The sequence below is a fragment of the Zootoca vivipara genome, chromosome 17 (assembly GCF_963506605.1).
Source record: "Zootoca vivipara chromosome 17, rZooViv1.1, whole genome shotgun sequence".
Classification (NCBI taxonomy): domain Eukaryota; kingdom Metazoa; phylum Chordata; class Lepidosauria; order Squamata; family Lacertidae; genus Zootoca; species Zootoca vivipara.
This window is the reverse complement of record NC_083292.1, coordinates 13,044,411-13,069,087: the sequence shown is the minus strand read 5'-3', so window position 1 is coordinate 13,069,087 and position 24,677 is coordinate 13,044,411. Positions and strand designations below refer to the sequence as shown.

Sequence of the window (24,677 nt, the reverse complement as noted above, 5' to 3'; positions counted from 1 at the left end):
GCTCTGGTTCGCCAGAAGCAGCTTTGTCATGCTGGCCACATGACCCGGAAGCTGTCTGTGGACAAATGGCAGCTCCCTCAGCCTATAGAGCGAGATGAGCGCCGCAACCCCAGAGTCGTCCGTGACTGGACCTAATGGTCAGGGGTACCTTTACCTTTACAGCAAAATAGCACATCTGAACTTCCATGCTACACCAATACTTATCAACAAGGGCTCATTACAAAGGAAGTGAAATGCTACTATTTATAATTTAACCTGATACTTTAACCCAAAGTTAGCAAAAACCTATTACCCTGTTTCCCCGAAAATAAGACATACCCATAAAATAAGCCGCAGCAGGATTTCTAAGCATTTGCGCAATATAAGCCATACCCCGAAAATAAGACATAGTGATAGGTGCAGTTCTGGAGGGCGCCAAGGAAGAGGTGAGGCTTGGCGCATAATAAAAAAATAAGACACCCCCTGAAAATAAGCCATAGTGTGTCTTCTTGAGGAAAAATAAATATAAGACAGTGTCTTATTTTCAGGAAAACACGGCATCCGGCTTTTCCTTTTGTTTTCTTGCCACCTCTGTTGTTCTGAACCAAGCTGGCAAGTTAACAGAGAGGCAGTAGGGTGCAGTGGTTAGAGCGTTGGATGAACCTGGGAGACCAGGGCTCAAATCCCCACTGGGCAATGAAGCTCACTGGGTGACCGCGGGCCAATCGCTGCCTCTCAGCTGATCCTCTCTCACAAGGTTGTTTGCGGCGATTAAATGAGGAGGGGGAGAACCCTGTATGCCACGCTGAGCAACTTGGAGAAAAGGGTGGGGTATAAATGCAATAAATAAAGCATATGGGATTCAGCTCCATCCTTTTTAATAGACACGAGCTGAAATAGGAAGCTGGCCAGGTTAAATATGGTTCTATGGGTCCGACTTGTCTGCAGGAAGACCAGTATGTCACCTTCTCCCCAATCCCTTCCCAACCACTTTGCTGGGAACCTCTGCCTTGGGCAACTGTGAAGACTTCGCTGCAGCTCCTTGTGCTCCAGGGTTTCCGCAGCTGGCTCTCCATGCTGATCCTAGCACTCCTCTTGGAACTAACCTGATGTTAACTGCAGAAGGGTCAGTGTAGTTGTTTTTAAATTATCCAACACTTACTTGCAATGCAAACGATTTCTGAGGGACTGGGGTTGGCAGTTTAAGTGCTAGCGGTGCACTGTGGCAAGCACCATCCTTCTCAGAAGCCAGGATTGCTGGAGACTGAAAGGCAAGAAGGAGAAACTCAACCAGGCTGCTCGGCGCAAAAATGCCTGTGTCAATTTAATTGCAAACACCAGCTGGAGCCGTTGCCTTCCCACCAAGTGGTCTATGGAAAAGAATCCGGGAAAGAGAGAAGGAGTTTTCTGCTGCAGTCTTCACCTGCTTTTCTCCTTCCTGGAGATTCCTTTCCACGAAGCTCTCAGTGGGAAAGGGACATTTTAATCACAATCACCTGCTCTTGCTCCACCAAGAGTTTTGTTTTTCTCATGGTTCTTTACATATCTGTGTATTTTTCATTTTAAAAAAATGATTAAAGATTTCTTGGTTTACAAAAGTATGTGCAATGTCTCTTTTTTCAAGTTATGTTTTCCACAGATCAGTTTCATTTGTTGAGACATTAGTGTTACATTAGGAAGAAAAGGGAAAGAGGTGGAGGGGGGATATGGTGAATGAGGTGGGGGTCAGGTGGCAATGCTTCCATTCTACTTAGTGTATGTGTAGGGTTTTGTGTCAGCGTCACTTGTGTAAGTTCTCTTTACTATTTGCTTGTATTCCTTTGGTGGTTAGAGAGGTTGGGGTTGGCCTAGGGTGTGGGCTGGTTGTCTTTGACTGGCTGTGGTGAAATTTGTTTTCGTGTGTGAGTGGGGTGTGTGTGTGTGTGTGTGTGTGTATGTGTGTGTGTGTGTGTGTGTTTGGATCAGGTTAGCTGTAGCATCCTGGAAATCATCATGAACTAATTTGGTCATATACTGGTTGAGTCGGATACTCCTGGATGGATATTCAGTCGAGTAGGGGACTCCTAAGTTGGGCCACCTTGGAAAATGATTTCTGATATGAATTATACGGGCTGCACATTTTGCTGCTTTTGCCCTGCCAGTTATTTGCAGGCAAGCACAGACAAATTGCTGCAAGCAGGTAAACAATCAGACCATTTGTTTTCCCTGGCCAGGCATCCTGCCTTTGAAGTAGGTTTCTCGAGGTGATAAAAACCTGCTTTCCTGCCTGCTCTCTTTTAATCCTACCAGGAACCTCTAAAGCAGGCATCCCCATACTGCAGCCCTCCAGATGTTTTGGCCTACAACTCCCATGATCCCTAGCTAACAGGACCAGTGGTCGGGGAAGATAGGAATTGCAGTGCAAAACATCTGGAGGGCCGAAGTTTGGGGATGCCTGCTCTAAAGTGTGTTTCCCGCTCTTCTTTCCTGTTTATTTTAGCCTCAGTGTTTATTACATGCTTTGTAGTGCAGATAGATCTGTAGCATGGCAAAGGCCTTCCTGTTTTTCCTCACGTATTCTCTGCTACCTGATCCTCTCCCACGTGAAACCTTTTTGGGATGTGCTATGTGAAATCTAATTGGGTCTTTTTAATTCTGCGAGGGAAGTCCTTTGTGCGTAATAAAAAACGATCGGGCACGAGGAGAGGGCAGACTCCACTCTCCAGATGCACTCGGGACGTGCTCAGAGTCTTGCTGGCAAAATTCTGGCTGTCTTTGTTTTATTTTTCCCTTACCCCATTCTTCCCTACACTGATGCACTCCTACAGTTAGCCAGATTGCTTCGAATGTTGTTGGCGGGTTCTTCTTGTTGTCTTGCTGTGCTGAGTACGTGATAAAAGGTAACCATACCAGGGTGAAGGCATCTTCTTCTATTTTTCCCTGTGTCAGTTTCAGTTTGTTGGTTAGTTTTTCTAACAAGGCTGTTTCCCATACTATTTTATACCATTGGTCTATCTATGCTTACTCCTGACAGGTCTTCTCCAGTGTCTGGCTATGATGTTTCTGGCTGCTGAGAGTAGGAGAGAGTTATGAGCTCTTTGTGTATTTGGTAAATGGTGTGCCGCTTCAAGGTTGCCAGTCAAAACATAGGATGCAAATCGAGCACAGATAAATATTTTTTTCTCGTAAGCAAATGAGTAAGGGAAGATGACAGGCACCTGAACTGTTAGAGTAACAGGCATTAGTCTTGAGTCCTTCCGAGGCCTGCCTTTCTTCTTCTTTTCTACTTCAAGGTCCAGTTTACGCTTGGACAGAGACATAGGCTTGGCTGGGATCTTTTCCTCGCTGTCGCTGCTGCTCTCCAAGATATCCTTGGGTTTGCTTTCCCTAATTGAGTTCTGCTCCTTCAATCTGCAGGAGAAGCACAGGGTTACTCGACAAAGTTTCAAAAGCAGTTTCTGGTGAAAATACAGAGGGTTGGGGGAAGCGGCCTTTTAACAAATCAGATGGCCCTGGTATCTCTTGAAGGGAACCATCTCCTCTGACTAGCAAAGGTGCTCCAAAGTCTCAGGCAGAGAGGGGACTCTTTCAACCCTGCTACCCAAGACCCTTTTAACTCAGGGATTGGTAAACTTTGGCCCTGCAGATGTTGTTGGATTACGACTCTCTTCGTCCCTCACCATTGGCCACGCTAGTTGAGATGATGGGAGTTGTAGTCCCAACAACATCTGGAGAACCAAGGATGAGAGAATTTGCTCCAAACACACAGCATAGCAATTAGCCATGGATGATAATGATAATTTCATTTATCAGTCGCTTTTTGCAATGACAAAAGCAAAGCGACGTGACAAAAATTAAATGCTACACATGTGAAAAACAAATTAAAACCTGAGGAATAATTAAAAACACATACAACTGAAAATACGTAAGGTACTCATCCAGCAACGTATTAGTAAGGACCCCAGTAAAAGATGAGCACCACCACAGGAGACATTAATTAACTGAAGGCCTGAGAAAAGAATTATTGTGGCACTTAACAGCTGACAGAAATGGTGCCAGGCATGTCTCTCAGATGAAGATGGCAGGGTCTGGGCTGGCCGAATGGCGAAATATCCCGTAATTCCTCCAGATTTCTTCTGGTGCCGCTCTGCCCATGTCTGGGCACCGGAAATCGGGCAGTGGCGGCACCAGAAGTTGCTTCTATGCATGTCTGGACATGCGTAGTAGTGACTTCCGGTGCTGACGCAACTTCCGGTGCCGCTCTGCCCATGTCTGGGCACCAGAAATCGGGCAGCGCCGGCACCGGAAGCCGCTTCTACACATGTCTGGACATGCATAGAAGCGACTTCCGGTGCCGGCGCTGCTGATCCCGTATTTTTCTAACTGGGACTTGGCAGCTATGCTCTAAATACCCCACCCCAACTTTCCAATTTTAATAATATGTGATTGAATACATCCTTCAATGTCCTTCTTTAATTAACTTTTGAATAAACATGCATTCTTCAGTTTCTTCATTCATTAACTTTTGATTCATTGTCTTATTCATTAGTTGCTTCTTCCTTGCTCAATAGTCTAAGGTTAATTGTAACGTTCTGCCTAGCTAATTTATTGCATTCCTATAATGTGCCACAGTGCAGGTTTCCATGGTTGTTGCCCCCACACTTTTTTTAAAAAAAACACTGGGAAGGGTTAGCGAAAGTTCATTGGCTACACCACCAGGCTACACAACAAGAAGACGGGAGTCTTAAGGAAATGCAGCTTTGGAGAAAGTGGAACTTCCTCCTTCACTCTCACCTGGGCACAGCTCATTCCTCACCTGTCTATGGCAATCTGATTTGTGAGTGTTATGGCAGAAGTTCCTGAGGTGGCTTTGGATCGCTCCGTGAATCGAGAATCAAACGCTTTCATTGGCTCTATCTTGGAAGAGGCTGGCAGCACAGAGGGCGAAGATGCAGGGGGAGCAGCTGAAGCAGAGGTAGCATTTACACTGCAAAAAAGGAAGAAAAAACTGAGTTAGGGCAATATATATATTGGAGGGGAGGAGTGTTCTACAGGCCAACAAAACACCAAAATGAAAGTTCACAAGCAGTGGAAAATGGCGACATCAACCCCCATTGTTTCACCTCAGTCCCCAGGATGGAAGCTGTTTTTCATCCTAACATGGCACATCTTGGGTAAAGTGGCGTCTTCTGCCCTTCTGGGTAATATTGGAGGGTCCCTGCTTAGCTGGAGTGAAGAGAACTGGAATGAAGCCACTGGAAGCCAGTGACTTGCCTTGTCCCTCCCATGCCTTCCAGGTACTTCTTTGGGAAGGTTATTTTTTTAATTTCATTTTATGAAATTACAGTGGCACCTTGGTTCTCAAACTTAATCCGTTCCGGGAGTCCGTTTGGCTCACGAAACCATTCGAAAACCAAGGTGTGGCTTCCGATTGGCTGCAGGAGCTTCCTGCACTCAAGCAGAAGCCACGTCGGATGTTCAGCTTCCGAAAAAACGTTCGCAATTATATCACCATGAATTCCTGACTGCGCTGGAAAGAGTTTGCTGTATATGACTCCAGCTTATGTATTTAAACAACTGGTAAATAATACCAACTGATATTGTGTTAAGAGTGTGGGATATTGCTGGGGGGAGGGCCATAGCTCAGTGGAAGGGCATCTGCTTTGCATGCAGAAGGTCTCAGGTTCAATCCCCAGCATCTCAGGGTGTGGTGGGGTGTGTCACCTGCCTGAAAACCTGGAGAGCTGCTCTCAGAGTAGACAGTGTTAAGCCACATAGACCAATGGTCTGACTCCATATAAGGCAACTTTCTATGTTCCTAGACTATTTTCTTTTAACAAACTTAAAATGTTATAAAGTGGTGCAAGCAGGAGTGCAACCCTTAATGAGTCTGTGTGTGCTTTTGAGAATCCCACAAAGTAAAGACTGCACACACACACCATACATTCAAAGCACATGGCTTATCCAATAGAATCCTGGGGACTGTAGTTTACCTTTCAGAGTTACCCTTAACAAACTACTGTTCCCAGAATTCTTGGGGGGTGTTGCTGTTGTGTGATTTAAAGGCACTGTTCGTATACAACAGGCATCCCCAAACTGCGACCCTCCAGATGTTTTGGCCTACAACTCCCATGATCCCTAGCTAACAGGACCAGTGGTCAGGGATGATGGGAATTGTAGTCCAAAACATCTGGAGGGCCGAAGTTTGGGGATGCCTGGTATACAACCTCAGTTTATGATAAGTGGTTAAGTGGTGTCTGTCTGACTATTTCCCTGTAACCATTTAACATATTCCCAAGAGAGTTGGATTTTTTCCCCTGTTCTTTTGCGTTGTTATAACTACACAGAATGTTTTTTAAAAACACATTTTCAAATCACTGACAATCAGTGAGAGGCAATATGAAAGTTATTTCCGCGATGGCTTATTCAGAAACACACAAAGTCATAGCTAAGAAGAGTCGCAGAACGATCGACATACAGTGCATGGACAGAGCCCCCAAGTCACAAAAAGTTAGAAGACGAGATCTCCGTTGCCCAATACTGACCCATCTTTGTTGGCTGCGTCTTCAGTTGGTTTAACACTCACTGCCACCGGCTCTAAGGCAGGCTTAGACGCGCAAAGGATATTGGTTGCATTGTAATCTAATGACATCAGCTGATTGGTTTGAGAAGCTGACATCATTGAGCCTGCTAAGGATCCAGATATTGGAATACTATTAAAAAAAGCTGTAGAAAAATCCCTGTTTTTCGGGGGGAAACAAACAAACAAACAGACAACAGTCAAGAGATTAGCTGGGTTATATACGTGCCACATAATCAAAGGTGTATACATTTTTAAACACAAATGTATGCATTGAATTATATAATAAAAAGGAGGAAGAGATTTTGGGCTGTGTCTAAAGTAGCACCAAGAGACATGTTCCATCAGCTCAAAGATTTCTGCTGCGTGCAGAGTCGGAGGTGAGTGCACCAACCTCCTTCTGGGATTCTTAGCATATCTGAGTTACACAATCAGAAATGGCTGCGTTCGATTTGGCATTGCCATTTTCACCACTGTAGCAATTGCCCCCCCCCCCCCGCCCTTGTGGTATCGGAAACAGTCAGAGGCTACCAGTTCATGCAGGGAACTTGAAATTCCCGGGAAGTCTTCCCAAAGGTAGCCCCAGGTACAGTGCACCGCGGTAGTCAATTGGTTTAGCAGTTACCAGGGTATGAGCAATGGCAACCAGACTGCATACCCTGAAAGAACCTAAACTGCTTAGATCTAGGTTGCACAGGGCTTCCGCTTACATAGCTCATTAGTTGACCCTCACCCTGATTCTTTAAGAAGCAGCAATAACTTAGAAAAAGTACATACATCAAAAGACAAGTTGCAAAGTAGTATAAAAGTATTTTCACAACAGGAAGACAGGAGGGTTTCTTTTTAAGTACACAAATGATTTAAGAAAATCTCAACAGAAGAAAATATAAGACCTGTCATACACATACACACACACACACACACATATATATACCCAGTATCCAGCTGAGCTATGCAGAGAGGTGTGATTCTTCTCCGTCCATCTGCTGTCCGAGTCTCAACTTGTTTCTTTAAAAGATTCTGTTGGGGGGAATGATGGCTGTTGGAACTTTTGCTTGTAATTGCTATAAAGGCCTGTCGCAATGCATCAAAAGTCTATAAACTGGATATTTTGTTTATTCAGTTTATTAAAAATACTTCTATCCCTCCCACTCATATAAAATAACAAGGCAGCGTATGACCTTTGCAATAAAACAATTATAACAAAATGTAAGGTACCATAAAGAGAATACAAAATAATAACGATAGCCGGCTCATCATAAGAAAATTTGAGGAGGTAAATAGGCCTGTTGCCATAAAATAAAATAAAAAGGCGCGAGGAGCTGTCTGAAAGTTAGCACTGATTACGCCTGCTGAATCTCTGAGAGCCCAAGTCCAAAATTCTGGATAAGCCCACTCAGTAGTTTCATGTAGATGTTAAATATCATAGGGGGTTTTCAACCCACGTGCCGTGGCACTCTGGGGTGCCTTGAATGATGGTCAGGGGTGCTGCTGCGGGCAACACTGGCCTCTGTCCCTCTTTCCTTCCCTCCCTCCCTCCCCCTGATGCCCTCTTGTGTCTCTGCCTCTCAGAGGCTTGCACAGCTGTTTGTTGCAGCAGCCTCGGCTACAAACTCTGTAGGCCAGGCATGTCCAACAGGTAGATCGTGATCTACCGCTAGATCACTGGACGTCTGCGGTAGATCACTGGTAGATCATTGGCTCCCCCCAAAGAAGCTGAACAACTCCTCCCTGAAAAAACTCAACAACTTTGACCCGACCCCCCCCCCCCAATGGGCCTTCCTCCTTCCTAAAAAAAGCTCAACAATTTTGACCTGAACCCCCCAAAAGGGGGTAGATCACTGACAGTTTTTAACTCTGTGAGTAGATCGCAGTCTCTTGGGAGCTGGCCACCTCTGCTGTAGGCGAATGGTGTCTCTGGGGCTGGCCAGGGGGTGCTGGTTGCTAGGAACCGAGGCGGCCTTGGAGTAAGCAAGCAAGCCGGCGAGGGAGCCCAGCCAGCATGTCCGCCAGCTCTTGCTGTTGGGAATGGACAGACAAGTACCAGACAGGCAAGGGGTGCTCTGCAGGCAAGGGGTGACATTACTGGGCTCCTGAGCCCCACCGTGGTGACGCAGAAAGAAGGATACCACGGTCAATGATATCAAAGGCCCCTGAGAGGTAAGGAGAATGAAGAGGAACACATTTTCCCTGCCTCGCTCCCGACACAGGTCATCATCATACAGGGCCACCAAAGCAATTTCTGAGCCAAAACCGGGTTTAAACCCAGATTGAAATGGAACTTAAGAAAGGACTGAATGGCTCAATGCATCGCCAAGGCTCTACTTGTCCATGTCACAGCCTCTCCAGGACTAAGCATGAGTGGCTGGAGGTCTGTGTAAATGACACATGGGAACCACGGCGTGTCAAAACAATTGTGTCTAGTTTGACCTCCAGCAACCCTTCTGTGCTGCGTCAAATGGTCGGAAGGTGCCAGGTGCCAAACTTTCCCCTTTTGCAAAGGTGACATGAAGGGAAATAAACCCCCGCCAGAGTCACCTACCTTCCTAATGTCTTCCAAGCTCTCCCCATTCACCATGCTTGCTACTTTAGGCGCTGCAGCCGAGGCAGCTGCCTCTCTCGCTGCTTCGTTCTTCTTTTCCACCTGCTGCTGCCTTTGCTGGTACTTCAGCATCTCCGGATTCTCAATTATAGCAGTAGACAGGTGTGCCTCGGTCATTATAGCCAAGCTCTTGCCGTAAGTGGTCTGGTGGATGTTGCTCTAAGGGGCGCAAAGGTGAGAACACAAAAGCAGCCGCTTAAACTGCGTGGACGAAGCTTGATCAAAAATGACAAAGAACTCGGGCAATAGACTGAATATCCAAACAATGCAGAAACCTTCAGCTGTAGTGACTCATTTATTTCTGGCTGCATTTTTCTGCCGGCTTTCACCATTATTTAGAAATGATTCAGGTGCTATGCAAAAATGAAGGCAGGAGACGGACTCTGAGAAAGAGGTTTAGAGCAGGGGTAGGTCTGGGAATCAGTGTTTTTTTACAAGAGTAGAATGAGTGCTTTTATTTAAAATGCATCTCCGGGTTATTTGTGGGCCATAGGAATTCGTTCATTTTCCCTCCCAAAATATAGTCCGGCCCACCACATGGTCTTAGGGACGGTGGACTGGCCCACGGCTGAAAAAGGTTGCTGACCCCTGGTTTAGAGTATGCGGACAGGAGGGACCAGAGGAGCAGAAAAGAGAGTAGACTAAGAAAAAGCAAGAGATAAATGAGAATTTCTGAATGAAGCGATGGAGGATATTTCAAACACCAATGATGCTGTAGACCAGGCACCCCCAAACTTCGGCCCTCCAGATGTTTTGGGCTACAATTCCCATCATCCCTGACCAGTGGCCCTGTTAGCTAGGGATCATGGGAGTTGTAGGCCAAAACATCTGGAAGGCCGCAGTTTGGGGATGCCTGCTGTAGACTGAGCATGCAAAGCATGTACAACCCCACTAAGCTAGCCTTCTCCAGCCTAGTGCCCTGCAGATATTTTGGACAGCAAAACCCATTGTCCCTGCCCAGTGGCCATACTGGGGGGGGGTCATGGGGGAGTCCAAAGCACCTGCCAGCTACCAAGTTGAGGAATGCTGCTCTGAGCTATATGGACCTCCCCTTTCAATGATGGCAGAAAAAGGAAAGAAGACTTGAAAAGCATACACAAAAAACAACAACAGGCGTCTGTTGAGCGCAGGAATACAGGCACATAACCTGTTTATAGTGCACCTGCCACATTTCCACGTTTCCCCAACTGTGATCCAAAGGATGTGCTAGAACTGGCAATATGACCCCCACCCTGACATCGGCAACAAAAGGTTCTCCCATCCTTAAAATGAGACTGATCAGCACAGTTGATCAGTCTACTCAGAATCAAGTCCTGTTGAATCCAATCGGGATGACTCCCAGGTAAGTGAGATTAGGACTGCAGCCTTAATTAGCACGCCCGGCCAAAAAAAGCGCAGGGTACCTTCTCTTCCTCGCTCAGAGGGTCGCCAAGCTCGTCTTGGGAAAAATCCAAAAACGCTACTGACCCATCCATGGAACACACCAAGATGCCAAGGCCATTTAAGGTCCTGGGAAGACAAAGATCGAGGATTTTGATTAGTACCGTACCTTACACTGGAAAGAACAGGTCATGTAACTGGAAGAACAGGGGTTTGGGTGGGATGTAACCCCCCCCCCAAGCAAAACACCACTCTATATATACAGGTACAATACAATTAGGTGAGAGGTTACATGAGTCACCGCAGGCCGCTGACTCATGCTGACTCAGCTCCCCCAGCATTAAAGACACAGCGGCCAATTTTTAGCCCCTTTTTTCCCAGAAAAATGCCACTGGGTATTACTACTCTGGTTGTACACTCTGCCCCGAAAGCAATGCTGAAATCTGCAGCCTAAAAATCTTTTAAACAAGGGGGGGGGAGCACTTTTTCTAACCACCCACTTCCTGCTTAGGCACACCTTTTATTATCATGCTGAGCTCAATCAAGGCCCAGATCATCAGCTTTGCTTCTCTTACCACCTAATCATTTCAAAACAGCAGAGGGAGCAACCAGAAAGAGGAGCGAGGGAACAGGCTTTTTACTGAAACTGAAGTAGCACTGCGGTGCCGTCAAGTGGCAGGGAGGTATCATTGCGATGTGGCATGAGAACAGAAACATAGCCTCTTTTGGTGGGTGGGGTTCCATAGTTTAACCGAGTGCTATCAACTAGGCACCACACCTGCCTTTCCAACCTGAACAGAGCCCCCAAAATTTATTGCATTTGTTTTTGCACTGCACTACAGTCTATTAGACTTCTGATTGTTTCTAAGGCACTCACCATGGTGTCTTAGCCACAAGCAAAAGACAAAATCATGGGTATGTTGTAAACCACAATGTTTTTATTTTGTTTAAAAAAAAAAACAGCTGAAAACTCGGGAAGCCAGACATTATTAAATGGGAACTGATGGTTGACCACAAGGATAGAGTTTAATGAAACTGCAGAATTACAAATGACTGGCTGGGCTTGCTGCCAACAGGAGATCACTATTTCCCAGTTAAAAAGCAAAGGAAATATCTTTTGTCGCAATCAAAGCCATATTTTGACAGCCAGTGTGGTGCAATGGTTAGATCACTGGACTAACACCACGGAGACCCAAGTTCAAATCCCCACTCAAGCGGAAGAAGATTGGAAAAAATTTAAAATATATTTGAAAAAAATATTGCAATATTTAGAAAACTGTTTCCCTTAGTGAAGATAATATAGGCTAGAAGCGATTAAATTAAGATTTTGATGTAGAGTTAATAAATGTATAAGTTAAACAGTTGGTTAATAGATAAATGAATATTTAAATTAACATTTGGTTATTAGACTGCTAAAGATGTATTATAATGAAATTCAGAAAGAAGGGAGCGAGGGAAGTCATTTGATGATGTTAATGAAAATAAGGTTTATATAAGAAATAGGTTTTTTGTTTTTAGATTTGTTTAGGTTGTATTGTGTGTGTTTTTTCCTGTTTGTTGTTTCTTATAAAATGAATAAGTATCATTTTTTTAAAAAAACAAACAAATCCCCTCTCAAGTCATGAAGCTCATGGGTTGAACTTGGGCAACTCTTTTTCAGCCTGACCTACCACACAGGGCTGCTGCAAGGATAGAATGGAAGTGATGAGAACCGTAGCCGCTACCTTGCTCTTGAGAGGAAAGGGGGAATTTAAAACGTAGTTAATGAATAAAATCTTACCATGAGATGTCCATGATTGACTTGTCAAACAGCTCATGTATGACAACCAAAGGCCTTTTCAGACACGTAAGCTAAACAACAGAAAGTTGCATGGTGGTTATTGCCATACACAAGTCTCACATCCCATTCTCCAAGATCCGGCAACATGTAGAAGCTCATGAAACATATTAATTCAGGCAAGCTGAATGCCCAACAATGGAAAACCTAGAGTAAGGTGGTCCAGCACATGACCCATGGGCCACGAGGCCCTAGGGTTGCCAGACTCAATAGAGGACTGCCCTGCTCTCTTTTGAGTCTGGAAACCTTAAAGAGAAACCAGCAGACCCTTTGTTTAATTTCCAAGCAAAGGGTGACCGCTGGTTTCTCTTTAAGGTTCCCAGACTCAAAAGAGAGCAGGGCAATTAAAGGCACAGAAGTCCTGTCCTCTATTGAGTCTGGCAATAGACTCAAGGCCTTTTTTGGTGGCCCTCAACAACATTTGACACCACACCACACACCCCTCCCCAGCCTTCAAGCTGTCTTCCCAAAGCCAGGTAAGCAAGGCTTCGGGAAGGACGCGTGAGGGCTCTGACAGGGTCCTAAAGTCATCCTGCCTTCTTCCAAAAGCCTAGTTAGAGGCCTCGCTCTCCCCACACCCTGCGTGACAAGGCAGGTTGTGGCCCACGGGTTCTGTGTTGAAGTACACTTGGGCCGCCCTGACTTAGAGGGAGAGAGGGAGGGAAGTAGGATCGTGACGTTCCCAGTAAAACAGCAACTGGGCCATAATGCACCACACACTAGCAGAGACAGACATAACTCCTAGGAACAAGCACAGGTTTTACTGTTGTGACTCTCCCTGACCCCCAAGCTTCACTTTTTTACTGCTAAAGATACAGGAACACAAGAAGCTGCCCTATACTGAGCAGAGCCGTCTTTCCCATTGGGTTTACTGGCGCATTGCGACAGGGCGCTGGCCTCTCAGGGGCGCCCGAGTGAGTGGGGGAGCTGCGTGGCTTTGCCGGCGGCCTCCCCTTTCCCTCCTGCACGTCCACCAGCTGCGCCCCGTCAACCCTATGGCTGGTGGGCGTGCAGCTTCCTTCCCAAGCCTTCGCAGGAGGAGAGTGATCCCCGCAGAGGCTTAGGATGGAAGCTGCGCCCCGCCAACAATATGGCTGGCGGACATGCAGCTTCCTTCCCAACCCTCCGCGGGAGGAGAGTGATCCCCGCAGAGGCTTGGGAAAAGGTCGACAACTCTGGGAAACGGGGGGTGGGGCGCCGGAGGAATCGTTCCACCATGGCGCTGGATATGCTTAAGACAGCCCTGATACTGAGTCTGACCACTGGCCAGTCTAACTCAGTATCGTCCACACTGACTGGCAGTGGCTCTACGGGGTTTCCAAGCAGGGGTCTCTCCCAGCCCTGCCTGGCTTGCAAGGCAGATGCTCTATAACGGAACAGCCACAACAGGGTGGTTGGTGGCACTACTGTGATCTCCACAAGGCTTACCTTCCAAGTCCCGGACTGCAGAATCCGGGACCGGCAGCCGTGTGACACCGGAAGTTGCGTTGATGTAACTTCCGGTGTCGCTTTGCCCTTCTATGGGCACCAAAAATGGCCGCCACCGGCTTCGAAAGTCGCTTGTACGCATGTCAGGAAGTGCATCGACGCAACTTCCGGTGTCGCTCCGCCCGTCTATGGGCACAAAAAATGGCCGCCGCTGACACCAGAAGTCGCGTCTATGCACTTCCGGACATGCGTAGATGCGACTTTTGAAGCCGGCGGCGGCCATTTTTTGCGCCCATAGAAGGGCAAATTGGAAAGGAAAAAAAATGGCCGCCGGCAGGAGAAAATAACGGAGAAAAACGGGAGACGAAGTGATACGGGGGACCACCGGGAAAAGGTAAGAAAATCGGGGTTTTCCCGGAGAAAACGGGGTACTTGGCAGCTATGCCACAAGGGCCAGCCAGCCAGCACCCTCCGCAGCCTGATAGGAAGGTGGGAGAAAGGTGGCTTTGTGATTGTTGCGAAGACTAGCCAATCAGCACTCTGCACAGCTGGGTTACAACCAGCTGCACCTATGCACAATTCGATTAAGTTCATACACCTGTCCTAAGAGGCGGAACCAGAGTGGGGCCCACTGCTCAAGATACACGTCTAGCTCAGCCTGAGCTGTGCCATGTCAGCTAGAACAGAAGACTTACTTACCCAGACAGAAAGTGACCGATCTTTGCTGCCAACAGCACAGCAGCAGTAAGGGTGGCTAGATTTGGTTGAGCTCCCATTCTTCTGCTTCTTTTTGAAGATTTTTGGGTTGAATTTCTAGGGAAGGGAAGGGGAAGCGACCAGAGGGTCCTCTTAAAAATTAATTTGTTTTAAGAAGCCGAGTTAAGGTGCAAAGGAGGAGCAAGCAGGTATTTTTGGTCCTCGCTAAAACTTTTATGTCAGGCCATGACCCAAACAAAAAATTATATAAATCTCTCCCAACATGCCTATTTTGTATATTTCTGGGATAGCTGCAATGAAATACAATTAGTGCAAAGAAAAAAAGAAAAAGAAAGCTCTTTTGGCTCCTGTAGCCTCCTCGGCTACCCTCCTCCTCTCTTTCAAGACCTTAATAAATAGCTAAAATAAGCACATTTGTCACTTTTTGTTCCTGAAGCCTACTCTACTATTGTCCTCCTCACCCCACCCTGCCACCCCATGCAAGACCTGGCTTAATAATTACCTAAAATAAGAACAATTGTCTCTTCGGTTCTGCTTCACTTCTGTCTACGAACAGGACAGGGAGCAATTTAGACCATTTGGGGAAATTCTAGGGGTGGTGCCACACCTTAAAGAAATAACAGGGCAGTGACCTGGAAATGGCCATGTTCTGCTATTGCTCCTGCCACCATAGGACAACCTTCCCCCTGCCTTACACACGAAGTAGCAGCTTATCACCTGCTTCAGGTATCTTGTAAAGGTGTAGCTTTTTGCCTGACTGATAAGATCAAGCCCTATCATCATTTGTTTGAATTATTTATTTCTATATCCTTTTATGCTTTATTTTTAGTTTAATAATATTGTTTGTTTTTGATGCAGTACATTGCTTAATTTTTTAATACAGTGGTACCTTGGTTCTCAAACGTCTTGGTACTCAAACAACTTGGAACTCAAACACTGCAAACCCGGAAGTAAGTGTTCCGGTTTGCAAACTTTTTCCGGAAACCGAATGTGCTCCATTTTGAGTGCTACGCTTCCAATTTGAGGGCCACACTTCCGTTTTGAGTGTTACACTGGTGTCTGTCTCCTTTTGCTATTCATTTTGGGTTTTTGTTTTTGTGGCTCTTTTTGTTTTGTTTTTGTGACTGTGTGGAACCCAGTTCAGCCTACTGATTTATTGTGTGACCGCAGTACATTGTTTATTACTTTCATTTTATGGATCAGTGGTCTCATTAGATAGCAAAATTCATGTTAAATTGCTGTTTTAGGGGTTGTTTTTACAAGTCTGGAACGGATTAATCCATTTTGAATTACTTTCTATGGGAAAGCGCGCCTTGGAACGCTTTGGTTTTGGAACGGACTTCCGGAACAGATTAAGTTTGAGAACCAAGGTACCACTCTCTCTGTGTGTGTGTGTGTGTGTGTGCGCACATGTATCAGTTCATAAACGCTTTTAAATAAATCAACCTACCACCACTGTCACTGCTTTGCGATGGCCAACAAAATCCATGTTGGTCTTCCACCCGTCTCGCTCAATGATCTGTGCCGTGGGACCAGAATTATTCATGGCATGAGCAGAGACTAGATAGTGTCCGTCGGGTGACCAGCTGAGACGTAAAACATGGGTCGTTCCTCCACACTGAAAAGTAAAATCAGGCCGCAGAAGGGACTGACCATCACGTTTGCCAAAAGTTCATGAATGATAAATGACACCCTTATCTGTAACCACATTCAACACGTATTATCTGTCACTGGCATCATCTGCGGTTCCCATGTCACCCAACCACTTTGGCTTCCTGGAGGATAAAGCTGCCAATGGCTGCTAGCTGGGGATGCTGCATTCTACCTTCACGGTTGAAGGCAGTCTGCCTCTGAATACCAGTTGCTGCTGTTGCATTCAGGTTCTGTTACAGGCTTCCCAAAGGCATCTGGTTGGCCACGGTGAGAACAGGATGCTTCACTAGATGGGCCGTTGGCCGTTTCCAGGAGGCTCCCTGTATGTTCTTATGTTTTCAGTTGGGCACAGAAGTTACGATTTGCAACCGGAGAAGTCTTAAGCCTATACTACGTGAACCCCCAGTTTCAGAATGCAGCGACTGGGGAGAACAGACACTGAATTCCTAAGCTGTATGTGGGAGGGGAAACGGTCTCAGGCACCCAAATATATATGGACCAAAGCGGCACACGGTGCTCAGCCTGGAAATGATGGCACCTGCTCATTTCAAAGGCACCTGACGGAAGAAGGCAAAATCGGTCAGCTGCTACGGCTCAGCTCAGATCAAGAACAGGCCAGGAAGCAGGAGTTCAGTTAGCTGCTTTTAGACTACAGGCAAACCTCGGTTCTCGAACGGCTCCGTTTTTGAACGTTTCGGCTCCCCAACGCCGAAAACACAGAAGTAAATGCTCAGGTTTTTGAATGTTTTTCGGAACCTGAATGTCCATCATGGCTTCCGCTTGAGTGCAAGAAGCTCTTTCAACCAATCGGAAGCCGTGCCTTGGTTGTTGAAAGTTTCGGAAGTCAAATGGTCTTCCAGAACGGACTACGTTCAACAACCGAGGTTTGACTGTATGAGATTAACAGATGTACACCTTTAGGGGCTAATGTGTATTACAGTACTTCAATTACTCTGCTGTGTTTGGGGGCCGTTCTACTTAATTGGCTGGGTGTTTGGCGCAAAGTCCTGTCTTGGAGGGCAGGTGCCTTGGACTCACACTTGCCCACTTCTCTTTGCAGGTTGTAAAGTCCTCCTTCCCCTGGATTGCAGGATGTGAACCGCCAAACAACGGTTTGCATTTGTCCTGTGAGCCAGAACTGCAAACCTGGGAGCCCCGACATCTTGATACGCATAAGGGTCAGATAAATAAACCCTTGTGGAGGTCTTGAAAGACATCTCCTGTACGAAGGTTTAAAATTACATTCATTGCTCCTCCTACTTCTTCCTCCGGCCCTGCCCATCACTGGCATGTGCCCCTCCACCTGGAAAGCAATGTAGCCCCTGTGCTAAAAAAGCTACCCCACATCTGCAGTTGTGTTTGTTCACAGGATGAGTTGTTGAGATGGCTAACACAACACACACCTCATCAAATGGTTTGGTGATGCTGGTTTCTAGCTGCCAGTCCATGGTACGCCACACCTTCAAGCTTCGGTCATCTGCTTGCGACGCAATATATTTCCCAACTGGGTCCCAGGTGAGCCCCTTAACTAAGCCAGAATGTCCCTTCAGAGTGGCGAGAATTTCTGCATGCAGCAAAGAGATAAAAAGATTTTTTTAAAAAAAAATACATGCTGACTTTTTCGCGAACTATTTAACTGGATAAAGCTGAGAGAGCTTTAAAATGCTACTGAAACCTGACAATGTATTGGTACAAGCTGGCATTCAATCATGCTGAATTCATAGTAGTAGTAGTTGTTTTTAAAAGCTGCTTGCATACAAATGCAGCTAGGAGGTATGAAAGAATAATCCTCTAAAGCTTAACAATTGCAAAGCGGTAGAAGAGAAGATGCTGGAAGACTGACAATAATATTAACAGGGTCAATAATATTCATGAGGTCAGCACGGTAGCCCAGTTTGCATGTAGCCCCAAGTCAAACCATGGCTTACTGCAAATGAGCAAACACGTGGGCTCCCAGAGAGAAGATCGCAGCCCTTGCAATCCTCTCTCAATCCTGCCACTGGCATGCTACCTGGGGATAAGCCATGGTTTGGCTTAGCATTACATCTGAGTTTGGGCTCATGGTTTGCCTTCGCCAGACAAATCGTAAGTGGTAAACCGAGAACAAACCCTGGTTACAGTACAGTCATACCTCGACATCCGAACGCTTCCGACTTCCGAAGGTTTCGACTTCCGAAGTCGACAACCCCGGAAGTTTTTTTGCCTGCACAGAAGCACGGAATCACGCTTCGCGCTTGCGCCAACAGCGCGCTTTGACATCCGAAAACCTCGACTTACGAAGACGGCCGCGGAACAGATCGTCTTCGTAAGTCGAGGTACCTCTGTATGTGGTTTTTCTGGAGCAAGACAAACCATGAGCCCAGGTTCAAACGTAACACTAAGCCAAACCATGGCTTAGTCCTAGGTAGCATGGCGGCAGCAGGACCAGGAGAGGGCACAGTCCTTGTTCCGGGAACCCACATGGTGCTCATTTGTGCTAAACCATGGGCTTCGCTTAGCGCTATATGGGTGAACCGGGTTGGTGAGGAAGTTTTTGTTTGTTTTGTTTAAAAAAGGTTTGCCATATTGAGTGGCAGCCGCCATGAAACAAAACCATTACCTCTTGATAGTCAGAACTCTGCATTATACCTGGGAATTTGACAGCGTTCCAGATGACAACAGTGTTATCCACACTACAAGAGGCCAGCCAAGCATCATGGGGAGACCACGCCACATCCATGACATCTGTAGGGGATATAAAAAACAGCAACACACCTTAAGTGAACCATTTCTCAGGGGAAACAGAAAACTAGCCACCCAATCCACTTAACAGCTCCCTTTGAGTTCAGAGAACTGAAATTCACAGCCGACCTAACCACATCTAAGATTCTATGGTCAAGGGGTTTACATGAGTCTCTCTCTGTGTGTAAGTGGACTCATTTGTTCAATCTGTGCTACTCCTCTCCAAGAAAGCTTATTTAGGATATCACACAAATATAAGTGTAAGGGGGAGGGCTTATAGGGAACAGCCCCCCCTCATCAGGAGCAGCCCATCTCCCAGCAGTAATGAAAGCGAAGGGTCGGAAGGGGAAAGTCAGGAGACGGAGAGGGAGTGCCAGAGCTCTGGCAACATCCAAGAGCCACTGCTCCTCATACAGGAAGAGAGGGAGGGGGAAAGAGAGGATGGGACTCAGATGGGCTGGAGACCTTTCCCCCCGACACCGGAATTAAGGAGGAGGAGAAAGGGGAGGAGGTTCGCTGTCCTGCGACTCTTATGTTGGTCAAGGTCGCGAAAGGGGGCAGTGCCGGATTCTGAATCGGACTGATGAGACATGAAACCAGCAGCTCACTTCACTGTAAATAATGTGCACCAATAAAAGTTCCTGAAAGACAAGCATGTGGAGGGTCGTTACTCAAGAGTAGTTGCAAAAACCCTGACAATAAGAAAGAGGAAATGGTTTTAATGGCATATTCAGCACACAAGGTTCTATCCATCTAAGCCAGGCATAGGCAACCTTGGCTCTCCAGATGTTTTGGAACTACAACTCCCATGATCCCTAGCTAACAGGGCCAGTGGTCACGGATCATGGGAGTTGTAGTTCCAAGTCATTTGGAGATCCAAGGTTGCCCATGCCTGATCTAAGCTGTATTCAAGAGTGGAACACAGGAAATTAATGGATCTAACTAACTGGGGTCCATTAATTCTAATGCGTCTTCCTCTGAGTACAATCAGCATTTACAGAGTAGCTGTTTGGGCTTTTGTATGGCTTACAGGGACTCTGTGTTGATGGCTCTGTCACTGTACTTCAGGGACTATTTGGCAGCAGTACAGTACCTTTATCCAGTTACTGCTGCCATTTTAGCTTTAAAAAACCTTTACTGATTGTTGTGTGCTTATTTTGTTATTGCGAGTTATCTTGGAGGCCTGTAGCTAGATACAAATAAATATAACAATGTAAGACTTGAGCAGCGTTAATTTATATTGGTTATATATATAAAATCATATATCATATTTATCTCGTTTTTTTAACCCTCTATGTGCAACCAGCAATCCAGGAAATTATTTTTTCTCCCTACACACACACACCCCGTTTCCAATTCTTTCCTAGTTTACCTACTTATTTTTTAAAATGTGTAAAATGTGCACTCAGCTAGGTTCACAATAAAAACAACAAATTCAGATCCTAAAACACAAAGCCGTTTGCACCGCTCCTGACATGAGACAAATCAGTAGCCGTAGTTTTACTCTGTACGTTTTGGTTCAGGTTTTATTTTAATTTTTAATTTGATTTGTATACCACCCTTCATCTTAGCATCACAAGGCGGATCGCCAGAATGATAGCACCTCTGCATTTGCAACAACCCCTGCAATAATTACATTCAAGCTGCTGAAAATACAGAGCAAAATTACCATACTTTCCCGTGTACAAGACTAGGTTTTTTTAAGCTCTAAAATAAGGTTTAAAAACTGGGGGCGTCTTATACACGGGTAGTGGGCAGGGGGGACAGGTAATTGGTTGCAGCCGCGAGTTGCAGATTGTCATTGGCAATTTGGTGTGTGATTGGTCGCTGCGTCAAGGGGTAACTAGTTCTGGTGTTGGCGATTGGGCAGACGCTTGTTGCAGACGCAAGCGATTGTCAGTGAGCAGTGCGAGCGATTTTAACTGTTGGGGTTAGTGATTCACTGCATTCCCCCCCCCCTCCCAAAAAAAGAAAGCTGAATAACTCTGGGCAATCTTCTGAAATTGGAGTCCCCCAAAATACACGGGGGCGTGTTATACATGGAAAAGTACAGTAATGACTATGTGATGAGCTCATAGGGTATGACTCTTGCTATTTGCTGCCTTTTATCCAGCTGGCCACCTGTTAAGTGGGGATGTAAATAACTGCACAGAAGCAGTGCAATGGAAAACAATGCTGACCATTCTACTGGGTGCCAAATACCATCAATCTAAAGCTTAGGGAGCTGGGTATGTTTAGCCTGGAGAAGAGAAGGTTAAGGGGTGATATGATAGTCATGTTCAAATATATGAAAGGATGTCATATGGAGGAGGGAGAAAGATTGTTTTCTGCTGCTCCAGAGAAGCGGACACGGAGCAATGGATTTAAACTTCAAGAAAGAAGATTCCACCTAAACATTAGGAAGAACTTCCTGACAGTAAGAGCTGTTCGGCAGTGGAATTTGCTACCAAGGAGTGTGGTGGAGTCTCCTTCTTTGGAGGTCTTTAAGCAGAGGCTTGACAGGCATATGTCAAGAATGCTTTGAAGGTGTGGCCCTTGTGGTCTCTTCCAACTCTATGATTCTATGATTCTAAAGCAGACCAGATAGCAGGGAGTGAACTTTGGATTGGTTCTGAGAACAAGTAAACACACTGTGAGCATCTTCCAGTGTTTCAAACACACTTACCCCCTGAATGGCTTCTAAGGATTGAGACGCACCTCCACTGTTCTACGTTAGCAAGTTTACTACTGGAACCAAACACTGTGCTCGGCCCAATGTACCTATGGAAGAAAGACGGGAACAAGAGTTACCAAAAGCAAACACATGGCAGAATCCCTTTGAGAACCACCACAACAGTTGATATGAACTTTAGCAAACAAAAACCTCACCCCACCCCACATTTAGAGGAGACTTTTAATAGGGAGCCTGCATTTATTTAATTTCTTCATTTTATTCAAAAGCCTAACCACAATATTTTTTTTAAAAAAAAAAACTATAAGCAGTGTAGACTCTGTACATTCATTGGAACAAAAATACAAACCTAAAACAAAGAAAACCAATATCAAAACATATACATTTGTACCTCGCAAGTCGAATGGAATCCGTTCCGGAAATCCACCCAACTTCCAAAACGTTCGGAAACCAAGGCACAGCTTCCGATTGCCTGCAGGAAGCTCCTGCAGCCAATCGGAAACCGTGGAACCTGCATCGGACACTCGGGCTCCAAAAGAACGTTCGCAAACCGGAACACTCACTTCCGGGTTCGCAGCGTTTGGGAGCCAAAACGTTTGACTCGCAAGGCGTTCAACTTCAGAGGTACGACTGTAAAAGCAAGTAAAACTGGAATTCAGGAGATTGAGACGTATAAGTCAGGGTGCAACCTTGTGGGTCAGGGGAAGCCTGGGCAAAAAAAAATTAGCTTTTCGTATTCTAGAAAGTGTTTACACAGGGAATAATTCAACAAACGTTCAGAGAACAAGGAATGGTGTAAATTTGGGGCAGGCAGCACACTTACGCAGCTCTTTTCCAAATCATGATCAGCTTGTCGTCTCCCCCGGAAGCCAGATACATGCCATTGTTTGACCATCGTACGCAGTTCACACATGCTAAAATGGAAGAAACACACACAAACGGAAAGAAGGTGGATTTTTATATCGAGGCACATCAGAATAGTTCGCAGTATTATTTATGGGTTCACACCCTTTGCAATTCTCTCTGTATGCTTCTGATAATCGTAATGGCGTGTTTATCTTTCTACAGTGTTCATGCACTGGATCTCAGCTGCAGCAACAGATTGTGTTTCTGTCCCACCAGTGGGAGGTGTGGGCTGCACCCACCAAACAGTACGAGTGGAGGGGGTAACTAACCATGAATGAAGAGGGAAGGAAATGTGATTGCCTACATTTCAAACAATGCTTTTCTTCAGAGATGTTGTGTTACCAACCAAACAAGTATTTGAAATGTACTTATTGTTTAGAACTTTTGCTTTTTCCACCTGCAATGACCAAACAGCTTACAAGCCAAGCAAAGCGGCATAATGTCATGTCTGTAAAACAGGAACCCAGGAAAGCAAAATAAAACGAAACGAAAACTCAGCAACATCAGAGGCAAAGAAATATAATGTTCTCAATAGCAGTATGCTTCGTTTGATAAGCAGGTATTAACTGCCAATGACAAGATTCAATATGCTCAATGCTCAACTGGAAAGACTCTGTCTTTTGTACCCACATACATATTCTGGCGGTGGATAAAGGGCAAGGCCATAGATGCTTATCTCACAACTTGGGCTGGGTCATATTGGAGGAGGTCGTGTGTATGGGCACCTAAATCAGGCTTCCTCAAACTCGGCCCCCCAGATGTTTTGAGACTACAATTCCCATCATCCCTGACCACTGGTCCTGCTAGCTAAGGATCATGGGAGTTGCAGGCTAAAAAGCATCTGGAGGGCCGAGTTTGAGGAAGCCTGGCCTTAATCTTTACAGCCTCTGTTCTCCTTTAAAATGAATGGGTCACCGGGCAAATATTTCAGTGGCATAACTTAAGGTCCTTTTAAAAAATGGTGCACTGAGAATGAGTAACATCTGGCATTATAGTACAACCCGCTCATCCCTGGACATCAGAAAGGTTATTTCTAAAAAGGGGAACAAGCGGGGGGGGGGGCATGCAAGAAGATGGGTCATTCCTTAACACCAAACCATGGCTTAGTGTAACATTTAAAGCAGTTTTCAAAGTCTAAAATCCTCCGATATGCAATTAAGGCCCATGGTTCTCTACACCAGAGTTCTTCAACCTGTGACCCTCCCCCCCCCTTTATGTTGTTGGACTACAACTCCCATCATCCCTGGCCAGCTTAGCCAATTGTGAAAGATGATGGGAGTTGTAGTCCAACAACACCTGAGGACCCAACATTGAAGAACACGACTCCATGCCATTCCTCGCACTTTACTGACCAAACAGCGCCGAAATGGAAATGTAATTCTCCAGGAGGGATAGATAGAAGGTAGATAAGAGATGTAGTGTTATATCTCTGGGCAATTTTCAGTAAATGGTCAAGGATTTCTGACTATCAATTATTAAAGAACAAAATTCCGGCCCTGGCCCTTTAAAATTATACGTCTGAAATTACGAGAGCTGGGGGTGAAGGGTAAACCAGAAGCGGATTTATCTGCTGAAGGGCTGTGAGCTCTGTCCATTTCTGGTACTGTACTAAAAAGCAGTCAAACAAATTCCACGTCTCAAAATCCTTTGATCCTTACTGTATGCCTGTTGCACCTAACCACCCTGCTGGATGTTGGAGCTCTCCTAGACCCCACAAGCCTGAAGTCTGCCCTCCCCTGCTCTACAATACCTAAATGATTGTCCATCTGACAGAGCATCTTGGGTACATTCTCGTTCTTTTCATCTTCCTCTTTGAGGACGGGAGCCATGTTCCATATCACAACCTTCCCAGAATCCTGTCCTAAGGAGAAAGAGAAATCAACATACCATTTTACAGAAACGTGTTGGCGTTTACACAGAGAATACTTTCATTACCTGTAGGCTGCCATGATGATGATGATCAAATAGAGAAAGACTGGCAGTGCAACACTGTGGGGTGGGTGGGTTCCTTCCTCTCCAATCTGCTCCAGAGGGTTGAGGGGGAAACCCAGAACTGATGTTTTTTTGGGGGGGGAGGTGTAACAAGAGGGGGGGGCGTAAATTCCATTGCACAAGAGTAAATACTTGCACTTGTTGCTTTGGATAGAGCACACAACAAATCTGCTCAGGACATAGGTCTGAGCAGCCTGGGTTGGGGCCCAGAGATAGGTTGCAAGGCCACATC

The 24,677-nt window shown here is 45.9% G+C and overlaps 1 protein-coding gene across 1 annotated transcript in view; it reads right to left on the bottom strand.

Moving 5' to 3' along the window:
* Window positions 1-24,677, bottom strand: part of LOC118075872 (protein HIRA) — a 56,928-nt gene that overhangs the window by 9,762 nt on the left and 22,489 nt on the right. The window contains exons 3-17 of the mRNA XM_035098234.2: window positions 24,204-24,314; window positions 22,371-22,461; window positions 21,542-21,636; window positions 18,784-18,879; window positions 17,559-17,719; window positions 15,953-16,120; window positions 14,485-14,598; window positions 12,301-12,371; window positions 10,544-10,649; window positions 9,081-9,299; window positions 7,473-7,558; window positions 6,504-6,698; window positions 4,775-4,945; window positions 3,177-3,369; window positions 1,142-1,243 (exon numbers count right to left, since the gene is read on the bottom strand). Coding sequence (XP_034954125.1) covers window positions 1,142-1,243; window positions 3,177-3,369; window positions 4,775-4,945; window positions 6,504-6,698; window positions 7,473-7,558; window positions 9,081-9,299; window positions 10,544-10,649; window positions 12,301-12,371; window positions 14,485-14,598; window positions 15,953-16,120; window positions 17,559-17,719; window positions 18,784-18,879; window positions 21,542-21,636; window positions 22,371-22,461; window positions 24,204-24,314 — 1,979 coding nt within the window. The remainder of the gene's footprint in view (window positions 1-1,141; window positions 1,244-3,176; window positions 3,370-4,774; window positions 4,946-6,503; window positions 6,699-7,472; window positions 7,559-9,080; window positions 9,300-10,543; window positions 10,650-12,300; window positions 12,372-14,484; window positions 14,599-15,952; window positions 16,121-17,558; window positions 17,720-18,783; window positions 18,880-21,541; window positions 21,637-22,370; window positions 22,462-24,203; window positions 24,315-24,677) is intronic.